The sequence below is a fragment of the Pagrus pagrus genome, assembly GCF_965226575.1.
Source record: "Pagrus pagrus genome assembly, chromosome: 15".
Classification (NCBI taxonomy): domain Eukaryota; kingdom Metazoa; phylum Chordata; class Actinopteri; order Spariformes; family Sparidae; genus Pagrus; species Pagrus pagrus.
The window spans coordinates 20841578-20864929 of NC_140199.1; the positions used below are offsets into that span (position 1 = coordinate 20841578).

General features: G+C 43.6%; 1 protein-coding gene across 5 annotated transcripts; it reads right to left on the reverse strand.

Annotated features, from left to right (window-relative positions):
• Nucleotides 1-1414: 1414 nt before the first annotated feature.
• Nucleotides 1415-22193, reverse strand: map3k4 (mitogen-activated protein kinase kinase kinase 4). 5 transcript variants are annotated; one of them, XM_084375751.1, is made up of 27 exons: nt 21971-22193; nt 16556-16746; nt 15030-16447; nt 12662-12922; nt 12364-12516; nt 12094-12251; nt 11832-11948; nt 11621-11720; nt 11383-11466; nt 11023-11292; nt 10690-10839; nt 10145-10306; nt 9769-9902; nt 8772-8850; nt 8580-8658; nt 6677-6770; nt 6088-6210; nt 4825-4925; nt 4646-4726; nt 4365-4556; nt 4203-4273; nt 3988-4104; nt 3740-3899; nt 3505-3627; nt 3060-3166; nt 2397-2576; nt 1415-2304 (listed from the first exon to the last, which is right to left on the reverse strand). In XM_084375751.1, the coding sequence occupies exons 1-27, from the start codon at nt 22000-22002 to the stop codon at nt 2284-2286; spliced, it is 4758 nt and encodes a 1585-aa protein (XP_084231877.1). In that variant the 5' UTR covers nt 22003-22193; the 3' UTR covers nt 1415-2283. The 5 variants fall into 5 exon arrangements, with proteins under 5 accessions (XP_084231877.1, XP_084231876.1, XP_084231878.1 ...); XM_084375750.1 differs by having other exon boundaries at nt 15030-16450; XM_084375752.1 differs by lacking the exon at nt 21971-22193 and adding an exon at nt 21688-21813 and having other exon boundaries at nt 15030-16450.
• Nucleotides 22194-23352: the final 1159 nt, after the last annotated feature.

Genomic DNA, 23352 nt, shown 5'->3' on the forward strand with positions numbered 1-23352 from the left:
GCTTTATATTAGCTTTGGAGACATTAGAATCAGTTGAGGATGTGATTTCTTCACAGTCATGGACAGTAGGAACAATCAAAATGACTGTTAACTCAAATAAAATGTATGTATGTGAACCAAGTCTTAAACCTTATTTTGAGGACCTGTAAGCACAAGTTAAACCAATAAATCTAGTGACTATACTATATGTTTTAATGCAGAAAAAGAGGGTGGGATTGAGTTTTAAAAACTGAAAAAAGCATCTGACTTTTCAAGAGGAAAAAACATCTTATTCAACAGTTGAGCATGCATCAGAATCACCTGCAGGTCATTTGAGGGTTAGGTCTCTAGTGTGCATGTACTGATTTCAAAAGCACACAAACACCAGAAATCTAATGGCAGTGAGTCACCAGTACAAAAGCAGGAGTGATGGTAACAGCAGAATATTATACCTCTATTCTTCAGTAAGGGAGTGTGGTTTTCCAAGGAATATGTAAACTGATATTACCTTGACTTTTAGGAAACGCTCTCACAAAACCACAGCATAGTTGGGAGTTGAGCTATTAATAGTTGGTGATGCAGTGGCCATATATCACTGAAAAGGTCAGCTGCCCTGTTGGTTTAGTCACACTCCAACTTGACAGTCCCGTTCAGAATATGAAATGAGAAAATCCAATCAAAGTTCATCTGGATGTCAGGAGAGGGCTGGGTGCTGTAAGGTCACACCCTGAGACAACAGTAGCACGAGCTGATAGGCCTGTTTGACAGAGCAGAGCTGAGCCATATTACACTTGCAAGGTGTGTGTGCCCCGACAAGGTGGTTGTTTTCTTATTGCTTTAATGGGAGACATTGCACAACACTACTAAACATTGTGTTTCCATGTCCTATGCATGGAAATACAATGTTGTCATGGTATTTCTGCATTCATTACATGTCTTCAAGTGGAAAGGAAATGCCCAAAATAAAAATTTCTTGTTTATTTTAGTGCATATTTAACATGACATTTTTACTCTTTGCTGAACACTCGGCCTCCTGCAGCTGCCGAAATCCAAGTTCTCGTGCCAGCTCATAATGACTCAGCGGCCTCGTTATCAACCTGTTGCTCTGTACTTCACCTCTGTGGCTGGTCAGTAAGCAGCTGGCCTGCTGGATCAACATCAGACTGGGCTACTGTGTCAGTAACACAAGTATTGTTCTTACTATCTGCCACACATACGATAGGTTAGTCAGTGGGGGTTGGGTGACGTTTTCCTGCTGGACTGGTTGATGAAATTATTAATCCCTCGGAATGAAGCAAACGCAGTCAAACTACCTTTTTAGCAAAACAGACTTTCTTGGCTGCCGTCCTACAACAGAATAACAGTTGCATTTCTTAACACGTGCATTTTTTGTTGCTTCAGGAGCTCAAGACGTCAAAGAAAGTGGAAGAAAATAGACATTTCATTAAAAAAACGATTGGTTTATTAATATTGTTTGTACATAGCAAACACTGTAAGAGCAGCAGAGGACCAGAAGTTGTGGTGTGTGTCAGTGTCTGGTTGTGTGGATGTTCAGCAGCAGGGAGGGAGAGCAGGCCCCGTTTCTCCTCTCAGTTTTGGCTACACTCCGGTCACATGAACAGCTCTTCAACCGGCAACCAGTAGACTTGAACATTGCTCCAACTTGACATTTAACTCCTCAGCAAAGGCAAAGAAAAATACAATTTTAAAAAATCCTTCCTAGTGCCCACGCTTGCAAAATGACAAGTCATAAATTCATGTAATATTTGGATGGTGTTCGTTTCATAAACCAGTCCATTCAGTGAGGCTTACCACACCTTTTTTCAGCCTCAAAGGGCAACTGGTTCTTCCCTCCTCTACTCAACTGCCCCTTGGGTAAACAGTTTAAAAGTGCCATAGATTTCTTCCCCCCACCCACGCCCTCCCATTTGTTTAAAAAAAAAAAATCCTCAATGCCTTTTCAGAGGTCTCTTCACCAGTGAGAACAACACATGTGGCAATAGTTACTTTAACTTTACAATATTGTTTATACAAGAATTAAAGCCAATCCTATTCTTACAGTATGTACAGTCCCACCCCGGCCCCTCCACCCCCAGTCCATGGGTACATAAAGACACAAAAACCCTATACTTCATAGGTCCAGTTGTCCTCTGAAATGATATTGTATTAGTTCCTCAGTTTAACTCCATGTGCCTTCAGCCATAACTTCTTCTATTCTCCCCGTCCACAGTTCTTTTTCTTTTGCCGACAGCATGTACAGTAGTGCTTTAATTTGTAAACCTGAAAGCCACAGAGGAGGTCCATTCACTCTTCGTCCGTACAAACCTGAAACAGACCAAAGACAGCAGCTGTAATATGGGAGCTTGTTGGATGCTTTCATGTGATTTCAAAGGGTTTTAGCCGTAGCAGCATCTTACCTTGACAAACGGGTGGTCTAGCAGCATGCTAGCTGTCCAGCGGCGTTTGGGTTCACTCTCCAAACAGTGGCCCAGGTAGTCCTTCCCCTCTGTGCTCAGCTTCTCCGGGATGGGGGGTTTATGGCCCATTCCCACTTTGTACATGATCTGGAAGTTGTGCTCATACTCGTGCCAGGGCCTCTGCAAGGTAAGATAAAAGTGAGAACAGAAAATGATTTACATGTGGGTTTTACTTCTGTTTTTGGTGGACTGAATTTTCTGAAGTGGAAAGAAAGGGAAATGAATCAACCACAATATGGGCAAGAAAATGGCCTTTGACACGCGTAAATAGTGTCAGGTGTTGTAACTTAAAGCCATCAATCTTAAAGTGACTGGAAACAGCACATACACACTCAAATGTGTGCAAAAATCTTTAGATTTTTAAATTTTAGTTCGTCTGATGCTGGATGAGTGGTGTTTCTTTCTATATTTTTCTAACAGCAGTTTAAAAAAAACCCAAATAACCACTATTATTTCACTTATCTAGAAGCAGCAGTTAGTCAGCAATTTACTGACAGAACAGTGTCTCACAACCACCTTCTTTATTTAAACCTGCTTGATTTAAGACAAATGATAAGTCTACTTAATGTAATTGTTAATTTTTTCTTCTCTGTCACTCCTTACCTTTCCAGTCACCATCTCAATGAGAACGCAGCCCAAACTCCAGATGTCCGCTGCTCGTCCATGACCTTCACCCTTTGCTCTGGTGATGACTTCAGGTGCCATGTATGCTGATAAAGACAACAAATTTAAATTAAAACACTCAGATTTGTTATGCAATTATAGGTAATAATACGACAATATGGGATGCTTGCAGGTTCAAGAAATATATTTTTGCGTCATCACATGAGACCAATGGGAAATATGTTTGATATAAACACATACAAAACAAATACATAAAATAAAGATTGTAAAGTCAACTGCATACAAATAATATCACACTAAACTAATATAGCATACTTTTGTAATAAGTCACAGCATGTGGGTGGAGGCCTATTTGTGAAAGGGAAAAAGTTGAAATGTCGAGCCACAGTGACCCCTGGTGGAGGCACAGGAGATCATTTCTTACCAGCTGTTCCCAGTGTGCTGTTCACCTCCCCTGGCATGGTGTGAGTGTTGTTCCTCAACTTGACTGAACAGCCAAAGTCACCCAGCTTGATCAGGCCTGACGACGTCAAAAAGATGTTGGCTCCTGATATGATCAAAAATAAAAAAGAGAGAATCAACAGCATGTAAAGACTTTTCTGCACTTTTAATAAGGATAAAAACTCTGAAAAATGCGACAAAGAGCATGTGGCACTGACCCTTGATATCCCGGTGGACGATGCCGTGTTCATGGAGGACGTTGATGGCTGTAGTGATCTGTTTACTGTAGAGCCTGATGACATGTTCCTGCAGCCCCAGTCTGGACACCTCCTCCAGAGTGCCCTCATCACAGTACTCCATGAAGATGTACATCTCCTCCTACAGGTGGAGCGCATGGAGATTTATACCAAGCTGCTTCAGTAAGCGCCACATGATGCCTGAACTGACATAAACATATTTCTCTTACCCGATGGAGCTCGACTCCAAAGTATCGCACCAAGTTCGGGTGTTTAATGCCTTCGAATATTTTCAGTTCATCTGCAGTCTCCTTGATTGTTTTGTGATCGTTGGGCTGGAATCGGATCTGATTCAACAGCAAGAAAGAATGTGTTACCTCTACCTGCAGACCTTTTAGTTATTTTGATAACTACCTACAGTAACTGATACCTCTGGAGCACATACCTCCTTCATGGCCATTAGCTCTCCAGTGTCGACATTGATGCAGGTGTACACCTTCCCATACTGGCCCTCACCTGTTATCATACACAAAAAAAATAACATCACTGCCTGCATGTGCGTTACATAACCCACATCCAAACAAAAGCCGTCAGCGTGCAGTCATACCTATCTTGTTGCCCCTCTGCCACTTGAAGGTCACCTTCCTGAGCCCAACGTGCATGACGTTGTCATAAGACTTGGGTGTGTGGCACACTTGGCCGATGATGTTGCGCTGCTTCATCACAGCGTAGCGCTTGTCCTCAAACTTGCGAATGGAGCGACGGACGGCCTCCATGGGGCTTTGCCTGGCTGCTGTGTCTGAGACAGGAAACAGGATTTATTTAAAACAACACTACTGATTGCATATTTTAATAGATCCAACACGCCTCATCACCCGACAGTCTCACCCTTGGACTGGCTTATAAAGGTGCGGAGCTCCCAGCTTCGCCGTGCAGCGCTGTTAGGGTCTCCCTTAGGATAGGAGGGCTCTGGAGGACGAAATCACAAGAGAAAAGTCACCCAATCAGTACAGTTAATACGCACAATGTGGATCAAGGCATGCAGACCAATCAGCGACTGTGCCCACCTTCTCTGTCCTCCGTGGGGCTGGAGTGGCGACTCAGAGATTTGAAATGCAACTCTGCTGCAACTGACGACAGGCGGTCATTCTCGTGGAAACTGGATCCCCTGCGAGGACACGGAAGAAACTGATGCAACAATGTCGAGTCCAACACTTCTGATTCAGATGGTGGGGTTCAGTCTGGGGGGGGTTTCTTTGTCAATGGCCAAATTTAAGATCAACAGAGTGTGATCCCTTCTGCCAGGACTACAATTTATTTTTAATAATATATTCTTGATAAAATATAATGCACTTAAATGTGCCCTTAACGGGCATTCCTTCCTAAGAGCATCCAGACTTGCAAAGCAATCGAAAACATCTTAAATATGAGATAAAAATGTTGCCAGTCTTGAAAATGACATAATTACTGTAAAGAACATGAATAATCCAGCCCATCACATACAAACAATTCTGATAAAATCATCTGAACTTTCAGGAGAAACAAAGATTCTCAGTATGCCTTTTGAAACCCATTAGCAGTTCAGCATGCACCAGCATCATTAAACAGCTCAAACACACTTGAATGTTAGATCTCCAGAGGGCATGTTCTGACTTCAAAAGCACACACAAAAACACAAGCCAAAAATCTAATGGCAGTGAATCACCAGCATCAAAGCAAGACTAATAGCATTAAAAAGCGCAGTATCATAGCTCACTCTTTCAATGAGGTAGAGTGTGTTTTTTTCCATTTTCACACCATGCACAACAATCACAGTCTCTTCCCTTGACCAGGATTGTGTAAGGCCGTTTTTTCTTATTTGGTGACATTTAGCAGGGCTTGTAAAAGCTCTAACACTTTTAGGGCTTTCTGTAGCCTGCATCGATGCCATGCATTTGATTTAGAAGCATCTTCATTGAAGCTGTAGCCGGTCTAGATTCTAGAACAGCCATGTGGTAAACACAGCCTCAACGCATTAGAAATGATCTGTTTTCCAAAGATCTAAACTTCACGTACAAAATTTAAACTCAGGAGGCCGACTTTGTGGATATAGAAGTCAATCCAATATCTGTCTAACAGTGTTTCTTTAGATGCAATCAGAGGGCTTAAAGCAGGAAATCAGCAATCTACAAATCAAACTTATGAGTCAAAGCTACAAAAAAAAGAAGAAGAGAAAATATATCTCTCTATAAGCGTGCTTTTCTATTGAGAGGGCTGTTGTTTTTGTATCTGAGGCTGTGTTTTGTTAGCGATTTCTACCAGGTGACTTTGGGACATGGGGACATGGCTACCTGACGTCACTGGGGCTGCTGCTGGGTGCTTTGGTGTGGCTGTGTTCCCCTGGGCCCTGAGGGACGGGCCGAGGGCCGTTGGGGAACAGCTGGTTCCGCAGGTCGCAGGGGAGACTTCGAGAGCTGTGTGGTGAAAAAACAAACTGAGGAGCTCTGCCTTGGGAGGAAAGGTGGCTTTGTGTGGGATGTGAATAGATCATGTTTAAGGGTGTGGACTGGGTGGCTGGTTGAGGGACAGACGAACACGCTCACTCTCAGACACTATATACATTTCAAAACTGAAACACACTCAGCGTTCACACACACACACACACACACACACACACACACACACACACACACACACACACACACACACACACACACACACACACACACACACACACACACACACACACACACACACACACACACACACACACACACACACACACACACGGAATCCAACATCACACACAAGCTGAACAACTACAGAGCAGAAACACCAGGAGGCATACAAAGCAAAGGTAATGAGCCATGCAGGAAAGAGTACTGACAGTAAAACACATTAGGCACACAGGTTTCTGTCAAAACTTCAACTATCACCTACCTGAACCCTTCAGCATTAGGGATGAACAGGTTGGGGTTTGGTGGGTCACTATGGCAGCGAGGGACCTTTACAGGACGAGGACCATTTCGGGGAGCTGAAAAGAAAAATACCAAAAGCTTGATTTAATCATGCCACCAACAAAAGGTGTTTGTCGTTTTGGAGGAAATCTACAATGAAGCAACATCACAAAAGTAACATTCATTCTGCTCTGAAGTGGTGAAGTACTCATGTTTACAACCACATACAGTGGCCAGCCACTGTGTTGTGTTGCAACATTTAGTTCTCTGCACAGCTGTTCTAAGATCAAACTGACTCTTAGTTTGCACATCAAGAAATTATTTTTCGGCCACATCTGGTGGTCACGTTTTCGGGCATTATTTGTCTGCACTACACTACACTACTTTTGTATTTCTTTAAAGGGGTACTCCACTGATTTGTATGGCACCTCCATAAATAGATGAATTTAATAAAAGAATGGTCAACATAGATCCAACAGCCAAAATATCCAGACTTTTAGTCCCTAGTATGTGTAAAAAAAAATATCCACACTTCCAGTCCGTAAGGGAGTTCTATTATAAATGTGTCAACTCTAAGCCCAAGATGAGATAACCCTCTAGATGTCATAGTGATGTGATTGGGGTCATTTTCTGAGTCTTCACAAAGCTCCCACAGAGCAGCATAATACAACGGTTTTCACAGGCTGAGAAGACTAATCACAAGGAAAAAAACTAACCTTGATGTGTAAAATCGGTGAAGTGACTCTCTAAATTGCAGAAGGGAGACCGTATTACCTCCAGCAAGAAAGCTATGTTTTCGGTTGGTTTTGTCTGTTTATTAGCAGGATTATTATATGGAAAAACTACAAGGATGGATCCAAGGATGGAAGGTAGTAGCATGGGCCAAGGAAGAACAGGAATACAGGAAGAACAGGTAACAGAAACGGAAATTATTTTTACTTTTATTAACATTTCCAGTTGGGCATTTGGCCTTGGCAGAATAAATGCCATATCTCTTAAAATCCAGTGGGTGGTAGTGAAGTTCAATAGTGACAAAAACAATCGCCAATTGTAGAAATAAAATAACTCCATATCACAAGGTTAAGGCAGCCCTATTCTCCAATTGTCTTAAAATAAATCATCATCATCATCATCAACAACAAATCAATGCAATGTGTGTTCCACTGGTGCAGCCAATCACAATCATTGTGTCTTCGAGCAACTAACCCGCTCAGCATGAGTACAGCAAGGCACAAGAGACTGTAATGTTGGTAGTATGAGCAATGTGTGGTTGACTACGTCTTCGTTGCACCTACAGTAATGCAAGTCAACAATAGTTCATTGTGGAGCGGGTGAGCACCTTCATCACTAAACAACTTAATTCTGTGCAGCTCTCTTTGAGGTTTGTGGTTGCAGCCGCTGTGAAGTTATAGTTCTTATACAATCCCATGTTGTCTGCTTTGGTGATATGTATCCTGCTGTTTGCGTGGCAGTTATTTCATGTGTCTGCTGTCATAGAGGAGTAGACTACTGGCCTTGGCAGATGTCTGAACTCTATGATTGCCTATTTTTGTTTTGTTTTTTCTGTTCTTATTTAATCAGAAGTGTTTGCTGAGCAAACATGCTCTTCTTCAGTAACATCCGACTTCACAGTCATAGTAGCAGACTTTCACACTTGCCCTGCTTAAAGGAGTCTGAGTAATCAGAAAGGTTACTCAGACTAACAAACGTAAGGTCCATCTCTGCTGTTGCAATGGAACTGATTTGTTATATCAATGACTATGTGCCTGCTTTGTGTCCCTGTGACACCCAGGTTATAAACTTACAAAAGAATGTAAACACCGAATTAAATTCTGAACTCCAGATGAGGAAGTCACCAACAGTTCGGATCACAACGAGCATCTTACCAATGTACAGGCCGGTGACTGGGCTGTGAGGTTTTCCAATCACATGTCCGATACATTCATTCATCAAAGCTTGTAAATTCTGCAGAGACACGTAAATTCAAAGTCAATAGATAGTAAATACATTATTTTTCAAGCATGGTTGTTGTGCAATTTGTCAACAGCAACAAAGAGAAGAATAAAAGGATGTTTTACCAGGAAGTCATCCTCGGGCAGCGCTGATATAAAGGCAGGTTCGATAGCCTGAAGAAAATCAAAACCCTGAGTCGCCCACCTGGAGGTGAAACACTTAATCGGTTAATCAGGGTGTCCTAAACCTTTCTCATGCTGTTCGTTTCATTCTTTTGTGTTTGAACAGAATAAAAGGTGCAGCTTTATTTTAAAAAAATAACAGCCATCATTAAGGTACAAATATTAGACAACATCATATAATCATAATAATACCATCATATAGGACAAAGGACATGGTCTAAGTGGCTCTTTGTGTTCTCCGTACGAGCAGCACAGTTTTAGATCTTATAAACAAAACAACTCAGCTCATGCTCACTGATATGTGCCTATTTTTGTTTGCACATTTGTCATATTTATAGAAAAAAAAGGTCTCTGTCATGTCTCCAAAATGTCATGCTACTATTTCAGTTGTATTCCATGAAATAACCTAAAGGCTTCAGTCTATTATCAGAGTACAACGTTGCCATGGTAGCTTGTTATTGGTCACAACGAAAGCTCTTGACAAAGAGGGCAGAAATACACGTATTTCAACGCTGTGTCTCTTCCACAGAAGATTAATATAACTGGTTCCAAATAATAGATCACTTCTATAATAGTTGTAGCAAACAGAAGGCCAAATAAGGAATTTATCACACAAAGAAAACATAATTAACTACTATGAACTTAGACCGAGAGAGATGTTTTATGTTTTTAACAGCCTGCAGTTTGTTTAAGCTGACGGGGAACATTGTTTACTTTTTACCCAAGATTAATTGCCTCAGTAGGAGTGCTTATTAGTTAATGAGGTTAATGCCCCACCAGAGGGCCTGGCTAAAGCATCTCTGAGCCACATACTCTAACTTTTAAATGCTGGAACATCACACTAGCTAGCAGACTCTGCACCCAACCAGAGGGGAAAAAAGACAAACAAATTACTTAAAAATGTATACAAGTGCTCAACTGATAAAAAGTAAAGCCTTACCTAGGCTTGGTGCCCCTGCCACTCTCACATTTGGTCAGGACATAGGTCATCCATTTGCGGGCAAAAGCTATGTAGCGCTCCCCGATCCTCTGCCTGAACTCCCCAGACATCAGGCGCACCACCTCCTTGTGGTACTGAAAATAACACAAAGCAGCAAACAGGAGGACATTTAGATTACCGCCTCAACTCAACCTCCCCTCATCTGCAGATTTCACAATAAGTACACTTATGTACATTTATTTTCACTCCGCAAAATATAACCCAAAACTCAATGCTACAGAAGTGGACATGTGACTCTTATGTCATAAGCTCTGACCAGTAAAAATCAGAGAAGAAGCAGGGATAGAGGCTGTGTAGCATCTACAGCATGCGTTACCTCAAAGGCAAAATTGTAGCCCTGTATCATCGCCTCCCTGTAGTACTGATGCAGAGTGGCCGACTCCGACTCCTCCACCTCCGCCTCAAACTCCGTGGTGAACATGTACTCGACTCGGTCAATGGCAGTGCTGATCTTAATGCATAGCTGCAGTGCCTCATCCTGTGATAGGAGAGAAGAATGAGGAAGAAGAGTTTTACTATCATTTTCTGATTTTCTAAAATCCCAAATTCAAAGCAATCAGTAAAAGCATTCGAACAAAAAACTGATTAAGTGAGACATGTGGTATTGCGACTCTGAATGCAACAGATATGAAAGTGTAATGACTTCCCTTTTGAGAACCACCTCTAAAATCTGGACTAATAGTAGCAGAGTGTCTTTATTAGGTAACTATAATAGAGCAGAAATTTAGGGTGAATGACAGCAGCTGCAGTGGAAAACAAATCTGAAAGTAGGACACCCACATGCACCTGTCTTTACAGTAACACCAAATAAACATGGGGTTTACCAGGTTAGAGATCGTCAGCGTGTGGTTACGTAAGTACCTTGAGCTCTTCCAGGGCACTCGCGATGAGAGGCTGACTAGATGTTTGCTCCCGGCTGAGAGTGAGCACGTCCTCCATGGACTGCTGAAAGGCCTTTCGCTGGGCCACCAGGTGAGCTGACTGCATCACAATCAAGAGCATGTTCTCCACCTGAAAAAAAACAGTTTGTATAGCTTTAAGGGTAAAATCCAAGCACTTTTCAACCACTTTCAATTAAGGAACCCGTTTACTTGGAAACAGTTCAAATAAGCCCTGTTCAAGGCTTATAAACCTTAGTGAAAGCACATGGACCACTGAGGGACTTGTTAAGATCATTGAAAATATGTCCGGTACCTTCATGGCCCTTAAAGTGTCAACAGCTTCCATCTGGGGGACCAGTTTGAGCAGCTCTCCCTCCCACTGAGCCCAGTCAGAGTCAGTGGCGGAGTCCCCAGCTCCGTGTTTACTCATGAGCAGGTAGGCCTCGTCCTCTGCAATTTCATCAGGCTCTTTGGAGCAGTCTTTGCCAGCAGCAGCGTTGAGGAGCTGCAGGATGAGAGGCCGCTGATCCTTCAAACCACAGGGGACAAACACTTGCAGCTCCTCCAAACCTGGAATTTGAACCTGGGTATAAGAGAAGGAGGTTAAACAGGTGCGTAAATGACCTGAGAACTGAAGACAAAGATAAATATACGCAGAAAAAAGCAAACGCACCTTGACATGGTTTCTCTTCTTCAGTGCCTCCAGGAGACAAGTCACCCCATTAGTGATACTGAAATCTGCAGCAACCTCCAAGTCCTGCAGACAGAGAAGCAAACAAAGTGTGTGTCAGAACACACAGTCCCAGTTCTTTGGTGAGCAGAGAAAACAGGGTCACAGACAGACTCCAAAGTCAGTATTGTTTTGACTTTCTGTTTCAAGGGAATGACAATTCTTCACTGCTGTCTCTCACCTTGCGAAGCATCTTGGCAAAGCCCAGAGCCTTGGACGCCCGCTCCCTGGCCTCGTGAAACAGCTCTTTAAGTGATCGACTTGTCTCGATAACCGACCGCCTTTCAAGAATCAAAAGTTTCAAAGTTAAAAAAAACCAAAAACATCAAATGGGACAAAATATATGAACAGTGACTGAAACAGAAATCTGATAGTCAAGTTATCACTCTTACCTGATCTCATCTGAGGCGGTGCTGTCATCTGCACTTTCCCAGAATTCATTACCGCTCTTCTGCAGGCCGGCATCGAGGAACTCTCCAGTGGATTTAAGCAGCATCCCAGCAATGTCACTGCAAAGAGCAGAACAATCCTCATTTTTATATAAATTATTTGAAAGACTCTTAAAGGATAGGTTGAGATTTAGGATTAAGAGATCAGTCCACAAATCAATCCACAAACATTTATATCAGTTTCGTTTTCAGGTAGGGGACTGACCAGAAAAGCTTCCCAGACTGGGCCTCCCCTCCTCGGATGTAAGGAGTGATGACCTTGATGAAGTTCCACTCCTCTTCTAATAGGTTCTTTAAGCTGTGAGAGGCCTGAGGCAGCTGCTGCAACATCTGGATCCAACTGTGCATGTAGTCAAAGTAGACCTACAAAAACAGTGACAGATGTTGGGGTAACCATAGGATCCTTAACGTTCAACTTGAATTTCAATAATGCATAGACTGACTGCAACAATTATACACTCAAGATGAGTCTTACCACCAGCATCTTGTGAAGGTCCTCTTCAAACTCGTCGATATTGGCATTTGTCTGCAAGCCCTGATCATCAGTCACCACGCCTCTCAGCATGAACTGATAATACTGCTTCATCAGGAGACCGCCTTTAAGAACCTCTTTACACTCGCGCACCAACTGCAGGGCACAAACAACATAAGCATGCAACATAACTAAGATTATGTTAGAAGTAAAACAGCATTTAGTTAGGAATGCAGCATGTAAGAGTCACTTAAAAACTCTCAATTTCGAGGCTAAAGTGAAAGTTTCACTTGCTGCTTGCCTGTTTGATGCTGAGCAGTGAAGGCTCTCCAGCAGGCCTCTGTTCAAGTCGCAGTTTAAGGCATTCGTGAATGACGTTAAGAAGGACTCTGCAGAGCACGAGGAACGCCGGCCGGAAGGATGGGAGGTCCATGTGCAGCAAATCCTCCCAGGAAACCTGGTCTGCCTCGAGCTCAGGATGGGCCGGACCACCGCAGGACTCATGGCGCGACAGCTCTGGCAGGTAATCACTGTACAGCATGGGGTCTGGGAAGTCTGCAAACTGCAGGTGGGAAATAGGTCCAGTGAAGTTAATTTAGCATATCCAAAACCATTGCTAACCAGTGGAATAATACAGTGTTATATTAAGTGTCTGAATACTTTCATTCATGATCAATTCAAAGCTGTTTTTTATTTTATTTTGCCATTTAATAAATGATATTTGACAATTGACACAAAAACACTGAGTTTTTCTGTAAAGGGATTAATAAAGTACATCTTCTCCTTCTTCTTCAAACTGTGTTTTCATTGCTTGATCCACAGAGACTGCACCTGCAAAGATTCTGCAAAGATGCATCCCTGTTGGATTGCACTGCATAGCGTACACTACACAGAAACAGCCCCAGTATTGAGCAAAGACATGCTTCTGTTACCAATGTTGTACAGCGACAACATGCGTCTCCTCCATCACGTTCAGCAAATCAGCAGTCCAAGAAGTGCAACACTTGCAAGAGCACTGTAGTGTCTGTGGGCCTCCACGTTTTGATCAAAGGTCAGAAACACGCAGACGAGCTGATTATCCATCGCAATAAACTCAATAACAATCCTCTCCTCTTTACTGCTCATTTTTTCTTGTATTTGCTTTCTCCATGTGTCAACACATCCTCTGTTGTTCATAGCCTCCAGGGACTAATTAAATTACTAGCACTAGCACTGCAAACATTACAGTTAGCTTTTTGACTGCTTTCGCTCTCCTTCTGACATCAGTCTGGAAGACAGTTCCAGACTGCAGATGTGACTGCTCTGAATCAGTAAACCACACCATACAACTATTTTAACTGGAATACGACATGTATTCAATAGAAAAAATTTAATGGAAAACATAAAATTGCATTTGACAACACATATTAAAACTGTATGTGATAAAGAAACTTTTAAATCCTTAAATTTCTGTGTGACATTTCAGTGACCATTAACAATGTGAATTTTGCTTTTAATACAAATTTACCTCATATTCTACAGTAGGCCCTTTTTTCCTATAAACTGAGTGGAAAATTGTGCATTTAGTTTTACTTTCAAGCACCACAGCATGCTTCAAGCTTTATCACATTTTTTTTTTTTTTTTATATATATATAAATAAACCTGAAAGGTCCAACAGAAGTAAGTTATTTATAGGGCTTCAATTAATTATTATTATCAATTAATCTGCCAATTATCTATTAATAAACCAAGTAATCAGTTTGTCTATAGAATGTCCCCCCAAAAATGGGGAAAATGCTTGTTACAATTTAGCAGAGCCCAAATTAAAATAGCTTATTTTCTCCACTCAACAGTCCAAAACCCAAAGACTCCATTACCATCATAAATGACAAAGAAAAGCACACATCACATGTTTGACATTATCTCTTGAAAAATAACTGGAACGAATAATTGATTATCAAATAGTTAGCGATTAATTTTGTTTATATCATTTTTTGTTGTGGTATTCTCCTAAATATATCGGAATCTGTGACATAGCTGCGATGTAGGGTTTCGACCAACATGAACTTCAATTATTGATTGATTTGATTTTTTTTATTATTATTTAGTCAATAAAATGTCAGAAAACAGTGAAATTGTCGTCACAATGTCACGTAGATGACTGCTTGTTTTCACTGACCAACAGTCCAAAATCAGAAGATTACTCATTTATCAAAATCGTTTAACTTACTTAACTGTCACTTAACTGATTAATCTGTAAATTCATTAATAAATCCAGCACTATTGAATAGGCTGCACTTGTTTGATCCTTAATATTTTTATGTATTTGTGTTATAAATCTTATATTAATCAATAATAAAACATGTTTTAGAGGGAAACGTTGTGTGTGTGTGAGTGTGTGAGAGAGAGAGAGAGAAAAAGAGAGAGAGAGAGAGAGAGAGAGAGAGAGAGAGAGAGAGAGAGGGCACAAGTCTACTGAGAAGTCTCCTTATGTACTAGTACATAGTTTTTATCTCCACAGGACACCAGAGCACATTTGCTACATACAGATATATGATCACATCCTGACTAAGCTGTAATAATGCCACTACGACCATTTTATTTCAGTGTTAATGCAAGATCATATCAGATCAATTATTGTACTCATTAAGTGTGAAGGTAAAGGAAAAGGTATGAACGATAGTCCTACCTCCAGTGCAGGAGTGTGGCGGAGCAGCGCTGCTCTGGACCTCTGTAGTGAGCGGTCCATCAGTTTGTGCAGTCTGAGGATCAGTTTACGCAGTCCCATCTGTTTCAGAGCTTTATCCACAAATGGTCTGTAGATGGCTGTGGGGCAGAATACTCCCCCTCCTGCAATCACTTCTGTACTTACTGCATTAGCAGTTGGGAGAAACTCATCTTCTGAAAACATTCGAGCAAACTTAGGAGTCAGGGAGGGAGACAACTCTTCCTCTGCTACATGTCCCAATCCGCCATCCTCCTCCTCAACGTCCCTCTCCTCTCCTTCACTGTCAGCTGTAAAAGTTGCTGTCGAGTCATTCTCCTCATCTTCCTCATTCTCCTCTTCTTCATTGCCACGGGAGCAGCGAGGTGAAGGGATCTCAAAGACAGGCCACCCGATACGGGATAGATCATGGAGGCCCAGCACAGTGGCCATGACACGCAGCTTCTGGTTGAGGTCCTGGGTGATATTGAGCCACAGACAGAGTGCCTGCACCCTGCCCTGGAAGTCTCGTGCTGCATACTTTTCATAATCCTTCTGCAGGGCCTGCAAAGAGGGGTACAAAGCTTCCACCGACTCTAGTAACTCCATAACACGCTTGACCTGTTCAAATGCCAGCCGCTGGCGCTGAAGGTGCTCCCTGCAGTCAGCGCCAGAGCCCAGAGGCTCTGCTGCATTCATTGCTGATGAGGGCGAGGCACTAAACCCCCAGGGATCTACTCCACAGTGGTTGGTCTCTGCTACAGCAGGCTCCCTGTCCTCTCCACAGACTAAATCTGGGACATTATGATAGTCCCCTTCGATTGCTTGAGAACACAGGGCCCCTCTCAGGCTGGCATAGTTGACCTTAAAGTGCAGCACCTCATTGATGATGTCAGGGATGGCCTGGCGGGCGGTGAAAAGAAAAAGGTCCTGGTCACCTGTGGAGCGTTTTGCATGCCAAGCCTGCAGCTCCAACCAGATGACCTCGTTGTTGTGACCCATGAAGGCCATGTTCTCCAGGCCTCTCTGCTCCTTCTCCTTCCTCTTGGAGGACATAGACGTGAGCTTGAGCAGCAGCCGCAAAGTCTCAAAAAACTTGAGGCGGTCGGCAGGACAGTCCGTCCTGGAGGTCTGGCGGTGGGTCCGGGCCATATGGGGCATAGTCACAGGAAGTTTGCAAGTGCTGCAGCCCAAGCTCAAGTAATGCTTCCTGGGATCCATGTTGAGGGCACCAAAAGGGCTCGACTTTGAGAGTGGATCCAGCATGAAGTTGTCGAAGGTCTTCTTTTGGTCTCTCTCCGTGGAGCGCAGTGTGGCCCTCTGCTTCTTGCCCTGCTTATAGCTGTGCTCCTCAGGAGTCTCCGCTGGCCTGGGACTCTCTCTCAGGCCAGACGGGCTAAGGTCTGCTGAAATTAACACAGAAAATACATAAACACAAGTTACTGCAATGCATGTAAAAAAGGCAATGTGATTTTAGTGATTTCCATTTATAAATAGTTTCATTAACTTACCCTTGTTGGGAGATCGACCAGCATTCCTCCCCTGGCTGTTCCTTTGATGCTTGCCAGACATGCGTTTCATCTGACGGGGGTTATAAGGAGGTGATGTGCCATACAGACCTTCCTCTTCCTCGCTGGGAGAGTCCCAGGATTCACCCACCTCAGAGTTCTGCTGGGATGCATCTTCCGCCCGCTTGGCCTGCCTGTTGACATTTAATGACATTGCAGCAAAAACAGTCAAGACAAATTATCAACATCAGCATTTTTCTAATGAAAGTGATGTTAATGGCAGGCCAAATCTCTGGCATGTCATTAGGATACTAATTTCAGTCATATCACAGTCATACGTAAGAAATGTGTGTGCAAGGTCAAACAGTGCAGGGTTGTTTGTACCCATAACAGGGAGTGCACCAAATCTCCTCTAATGCCACAGCAAACAGGTTGCTAAACTGCAACTAGACTGAATGTCTGCTGCTACCTACAGCAGACTGACGAGTTGTCTGTCCTTTGGAGCCTGACTGGCTGCCTCCCAAATGTGCAGCGGCAATGCTCTGTGCACGACCACAGCCCTCCAGACGCAGGATAATAAGCTGTGGGTTCCCTACTGGCACCCGCTCATGGTCTAGGTAAACATGGCTGAACCAGAGAGGGAGAAATAGTAACCCTCATTAAATCTGTCTGCTAAGTCATCATCTGTACTGCAAGATTTCGTGGAACACTGATTCACTCACCCACATTGTGTAGATGTGCAAACACAGTGCTAATGCAAATCAGCACGTCACTTTGTGCGATTGCAGTTACAAATAATGATGCTGCTTAACAACATTCTGACTTCAATATTGCAGATAATAGATAGTCGTTGCAGAGTATGCTGCGTCTAGTTCTGCAGAAAGGAAACACTATAATCACTTGAAACACTTCCCCGAGGAAAAAAAGAAAAAGAAAACGGAGAGTGAAGGCAGCACGCCTTTTCAGATTACAATGTCAGAGGCTGAGCTTTATTCCCTAATGCCTTTCTGAGGGGTTTTTAATAGGATTAGAGAGAAAGGTTGGAAGGTCTGACCCGGCCAACAAAAACAAAGAGAGAAGAGGAGGGCCATGAAACGGGCGTTCTATATGCTCGTCACCATGTGTCTCTCCATCGATCATCTGACTGAAAGGCATTCCCCAACACGCGCCTGTTAGCGTCTGTGCAGGCGGTGTTGAAAGGGGCACACACTCGGGGGGGAGGGAAGTGTGTGTGAGTGTTAAGGGGAGTAATCGGGAAACCGCTTGCTTAAGCTTTTCAGAGAGCCACACAGGGAGAAAGTCCAGACTTCTATTGCCCATCTGCCCCACTGCAGTCTCTGTGCACACACACCGAGTCCCCTGGGAGCAGCTGTGGAAGTACGTGCAGGGCAGACAGACACCTGCTGCAAATCCTGCAACTTTATTCGACTCCACATGCAATCAAGACTTCATGAATGAAACATACTGCAAGATTAACGTGAACAGCAAAGCCATGTGTACCACAGCAGTCTTGAAATTACAGAATAACTCTCGCATGAAAGAACACTGGTGCCTTTATGAGTGTATTGTACGGGAAATTGTGAGGGGGCCTGTTCTGCAGGAGCACGACACGACAGTGATCTTTTCAGTATGCAGGCACAAAAAGGCACAGTAAGCGATCTCGTGTGTCACAATAAGGCATTTAGTACAACAACAACAGGCAAATTCTTGTGCTTCTGCAACACAAAAATTGAAATAGGTAGCAGGAAACAAAGAGAAAGAGTAAACGCACGGTAAAAGCTCCCACTGCATCCATCATGGGTAAGATCAGATCGTGAGCATTTGTAAACATTCCAAAATGTGCACGTGTGTGTTAAGTCTGAGGACAAAAATAGTCCATGCATGTGAGAGGGAACGCGACTAAGTTTAAAAAAGACACTTCTCTACGCACAACAGCATGACTAAATCACTCAGGAATGACAGCGGAACCAATGACGCCATTGCCGCCGGTTGTTTGTTTGGTTGCCATGAGACACTTGGAGCACAGATTGTGCTGCAGCAGTAAAGACCGAGCAAATTCCTCTTCTGAATTCTTTGCTTTTTTCCTAAACCTACGCGCAGGCCGCACAGAGAAAGTTACTGGCCAGCATGCCCTGCAGTTAACCATAGCTGCACTATGGTCTTCAAGCTGTCCCTGCCTGGCTGCTGCCGGTGAATTATCACTGCAGATGGTGTCTGGCTGGTCTCAATGGCTCATCTGATGGCTCATTGGGGCTCCAATAAAGGCCGGTGGAATGCTAGAGCCCCTAGGCAGAAACACTCAGTGCATAATAAACAGCACAAAATCGAGAGTCTTTTCTGTAGAGCGACTGAAGCAGTGATACCGAGGGCTGCCAGAGTCAGGGGGGCCTGACCTTTGACACCGACCATCCTCACCATTGTACCAGGAAGGGGCACTCTATTGTATAGTTGTGACACGTGGCCCGTGAGGCCCACAGCTGAATAGCACACAGCTGGTTAGTGAGCACACTTGCTCACAATGCCCAAACTAAAGGGGATTTTTTTTCGAGAGAGAGGAAAAGGAGGAGAATGTGGCCGGGGTTTTGTAAGAGCATACTCTCCACCAATTAGGTCACGCTGGCATAACTGATGCTCGATAAGCTAAATCCAGATTTTGATGACCTCCCACTGTAAAAAGGACGTGTCTGCTAGCCACTTATTTCAGCGCAGGGTTAACTGGAGAGGCAGTAAGAATAGACAACCTATTTGTGCACATGAACCGCAAATCAAAATGGAAGTGTAGCTTGTGTATGCATCACTGACCTGCTGTTAATCACTGATAAACAGGCAGAGCTGATGCAGAATTTGTGCCGGGGCCGGACAGAATTCACAAACAATGTACACGACGTACTTGACCCCACCCTTGGCTGGAACAGTGTGACACTGCCAAGAGTGGACCTCCCAGCCTCTCCTACAACTGTGCACAGCATACTGTACATGCAAAACAGAGGAGTTTGCTCCTGCAAAAATGCTGCAAACAGCCACTTCAAGTCGTAAAAATGAGAGAGTCAATGCATCACTAGAACACTGCTGTGCTTTTATACATGGCATAACAAACTGCTTGACACCAGAGAACATCCTCAGTCTAAGAAAAGATGTAGACCTTACTGTACCAGTGAAAGCTCATGCCATTAACTACAAGTCACATGATAAATGTATCTAAATGTAGACTGTGCCTGCAGACTGCGGGCTGCAGCATGAGGTAAATGGCGTAATGACATGTTTTTTACCTAATGCCACTTGCATCATAAATGCAGTGCAGGCAGAAGTCTGCTCCACCTTGAAAATTCAATCTGAAACTACAGAGAGCCAAAAGCAACAGATTTGTCAGTTTCAATTTCTTGAAACTGTGCACGTCATAAATGTCAAATCAAACCGACAAACGCGTTATTCTGCATAACTACACAATCTTTCCTCTCCTTCCTTGTCATTCATCTTATCGCAGCTTATTGGTAACCTCATAAGTGTTAGTAGTTACAAAGATCCTATTGTTTAAGAGGAAATGACAGATGAGAGTGACAGAATGTGAGAGCAGCACTCATTTCTCTAAAGCAGGTGCGGGCAGAGACAGGATGCGGATAGGAAACGCTACAGGATGGTCCATCTGTATTCTGCAGCCTGCGCTCCTGGCAAATGCAGGCATTAATGAGTTCTGCCCCGTGAGCGTGTCCGGGGCTCCAGGCAGCCATCCACCGCTCACAGTACACCACATCCTGAAATCTATGGAATGCTTGTGAGCCGCACTGTCTTCATACACTCACTCTGAGAACAAGATATTATTGACAAAGCACCACTGTACTTGCGAGAACAGTGACGGCAGCCCTCTGCCAAGCAATCAGAAGAGTTTGAACTAGCCTCACATTTATGGGTAACCTATATACACTCGTCGAGGTGGATAGAAGGATCTCCTAGATACGAAGAAGAAAAGATGACTCACAGTTGCATGTTGTGAGGCCTGTTTTAGTCTGAGCAATGAATGTATGTTTTGTTCCTGCAAACTATGCAACTTTGGCCATGTAACCTTTATTGTTTACGATGGTCCAAGTGACCTATGTTCTGTTCTAATCCCATTACTGCAGGTAAGTAAAACAGACTGTACAGCAGAGCCAATGCATGCATGCCTTTCACCTCAAAGATGGATGTAAAACTGAAAAATATGCGACAGTGAAACACCTCAGTTAATGGCTCTGTGTTTTTTTTCTCTACGTAACAATGCCAGGCTGCAATTACAGTAACAGGGCCAGTATTGCACAATCACGCGAGCTGTTTGTGTGTCCACTTCGGACTGAGTGGCCACAAGAGAATAACAACTCGCTGGTGCTCAATCATGACTGAAAGCCGACACTGTAAAGGAAAAAAACAAGCTACTTGCTAAACAAAAAAACAGGATCATGGCAGATGACAGAGCTGATCCTGCGTGTTAAATGCCTCTCTCTTCTCTGCAGACACACGACTGCATGAGAGGAGGGGGGGAGACATAACAGCAGATTCCTGAGGGTCTGTCTGCCGGCGGTCAGGGGCAAACACTGCGGAATTTCGATTAGGAGATGCGCACGTATGAGAAAAAACATCTCGTGTGTGCGTGAATGTGTGCATTCCCCTGCGAGACTGCACAAACGCAAGTTGTCGTCCGGCAACCTCGACATCCGAGCACTGCGAATACATTTGCAACACACTGTACACCGACTTACAGACATCTACGTGAGATAAAAATGACCTAAAAAATGCATAAACTGCGAGTCCGTGTCATGATTCAGCAGGGGAGAGCGAGACAACAACAACACGAGCGCCAAGTCTAGCTGCAGGATTAACAATAACAGTGGAGCAACATGCTAGCTAAAGCCTGCCGAAGTTAGTGCTTCGGTGTTATGAGGAAATGCATGGACTGGCACCATGAAATAATAAACAATACACCTTCAAGTTGACTTTACGAACCCACGTCGCAACACGTATCCAGCTTCAGCTCGGTCAGTTTCTGTAAGTGAACTTGCGGCTGAACAATAAAGTGACAAGCGACAGCTAACAGTGGATGTTAGCTAGCTCGCTCCCTGACATGTTGCACTGTTACAGCGGTGAATAACCGCTCGTAATGTTACCTCAGCATGGGGCGAGCATTTTGCCTCTCTTTCTAGCGACCGAGAATCAGACGAGCGGCTAATATCTGCAGCGAAGTGCGCCTGAAAACGTTGCTCGAAAAAGTTTGCAACTCTTGTGTGTTGCAAATGCAGTAACTGCACGCGTAGCACTATTTGGCAGGAAGTCGATTTCTAAGGGATGCGCAAGCGCTCCCATAGAGCCCGCTGCAGTGTCACGTTCAGCTCCCTATTTGGCAAGTGCGAGGTCCTGATGGTGTAGTGTCTGTTCAACAGCTTCGCATACCTGCTGGGCTTGTTACGATCCGGAGGCTCCATAGCAAAGTAGCGGCTTCTCGGTCCTAGCCGTGCATGGACTAAACCATGTCGCAGCGGTATCAGACAGACTTTGCACCGTTAAATCCTTGCAAGAGAGACGGTTTTGTGTCTCTTTAGAGCACTTTCTATCCGCCGGTACAGTTGACTCTCGCTTGTGCGTATGCCGTCGCCATCTTTCCAACGTTCATTGAGGAGGAGTGCCACAGTCTTGCATTACTACGGCAACCCGGATAGGTCATCTACGGTCATAGCTGTGCAGAGCTTGTTTTTTATCCTCAGAGTACAGTCACGGTGAATCAGTTATCATATGCTTGCCTCTTGACTGAAATGACGAATTGTCATACTGTAAATCACTTGTTCTATAGAGCAGTGGGAAATGTAAATCCTCTTCAAATTACCAGTTCAGATCACTGGAGGGTTTACTAATTATTCATGACAACCTACTTTGTTGTTGCCAGTGGGAGAATAATTTCAGATGGCACTTCACTATTGGACAGCACTATGTTGCAAACAGCACTACAGTACAGGGGGCTCAATGTGACATGATGTCAGGGGGCCCAGCAACACCCTGTCTACTGCATGATGAATGAGGATTTTTAAGAGTGAATGCAACTAGTTGACAGATTAACCTGCCAGGGGGACCCGGGGGCAAAAAATAAAATAAATAAATAGCTGCCGGCCCCGTATCCCCCCTATTTTTGACCATCTGTGAATCAATATTCCTGATGTAACATAACATGACAAATGCACAAATCGATTTTGCAATGAACTCAGTATGCACACAATGTCAGCTGAAATGATCGTCTTGAAATTGATTTTGAAGCAGGGCATCTCTTCAGGATTGGGCTTCTCCTGGGCACTGCAGAGGCACCCCTGAGCAAGGCACCAAACCCCTTACTGCTCAGATCACCTCTGACATCCTCCATACATTAATGCATGTGTATTTGGCCTGTGTATAAGTTTGTGTATTTCAGACCTGTGTGTGCAATTTTTTTTTTTTTAAATAGTGAAATAATTTCTCTAATTAATAAATTAATAAAGTATTTCATCTTCTTCTTCTGAATCTATTGCTTGTCTGTAGATCTTGGAGAGGGACCCCTCCTCTGTGGCTCTTGCTAAAGTTTCTTCCATTTACTTCCCCCCTTCTACAAGGCTTTTTTTTCCTCTTTTTTTTTTTTTAGGACAGAGGATGTTGTTCACTGTTCAGATTGTAAAGCCCACTGAAGCAATGTGATTGTGATTTTGGGCTGTATAAATAAAACTGACCTGACTTGACTTCTTCTTAAAACAGGTAAACCATAAGGCTGTTCACATGTTAGTTGATACTGTGGGCCTCTGGGGGCCCCTGGT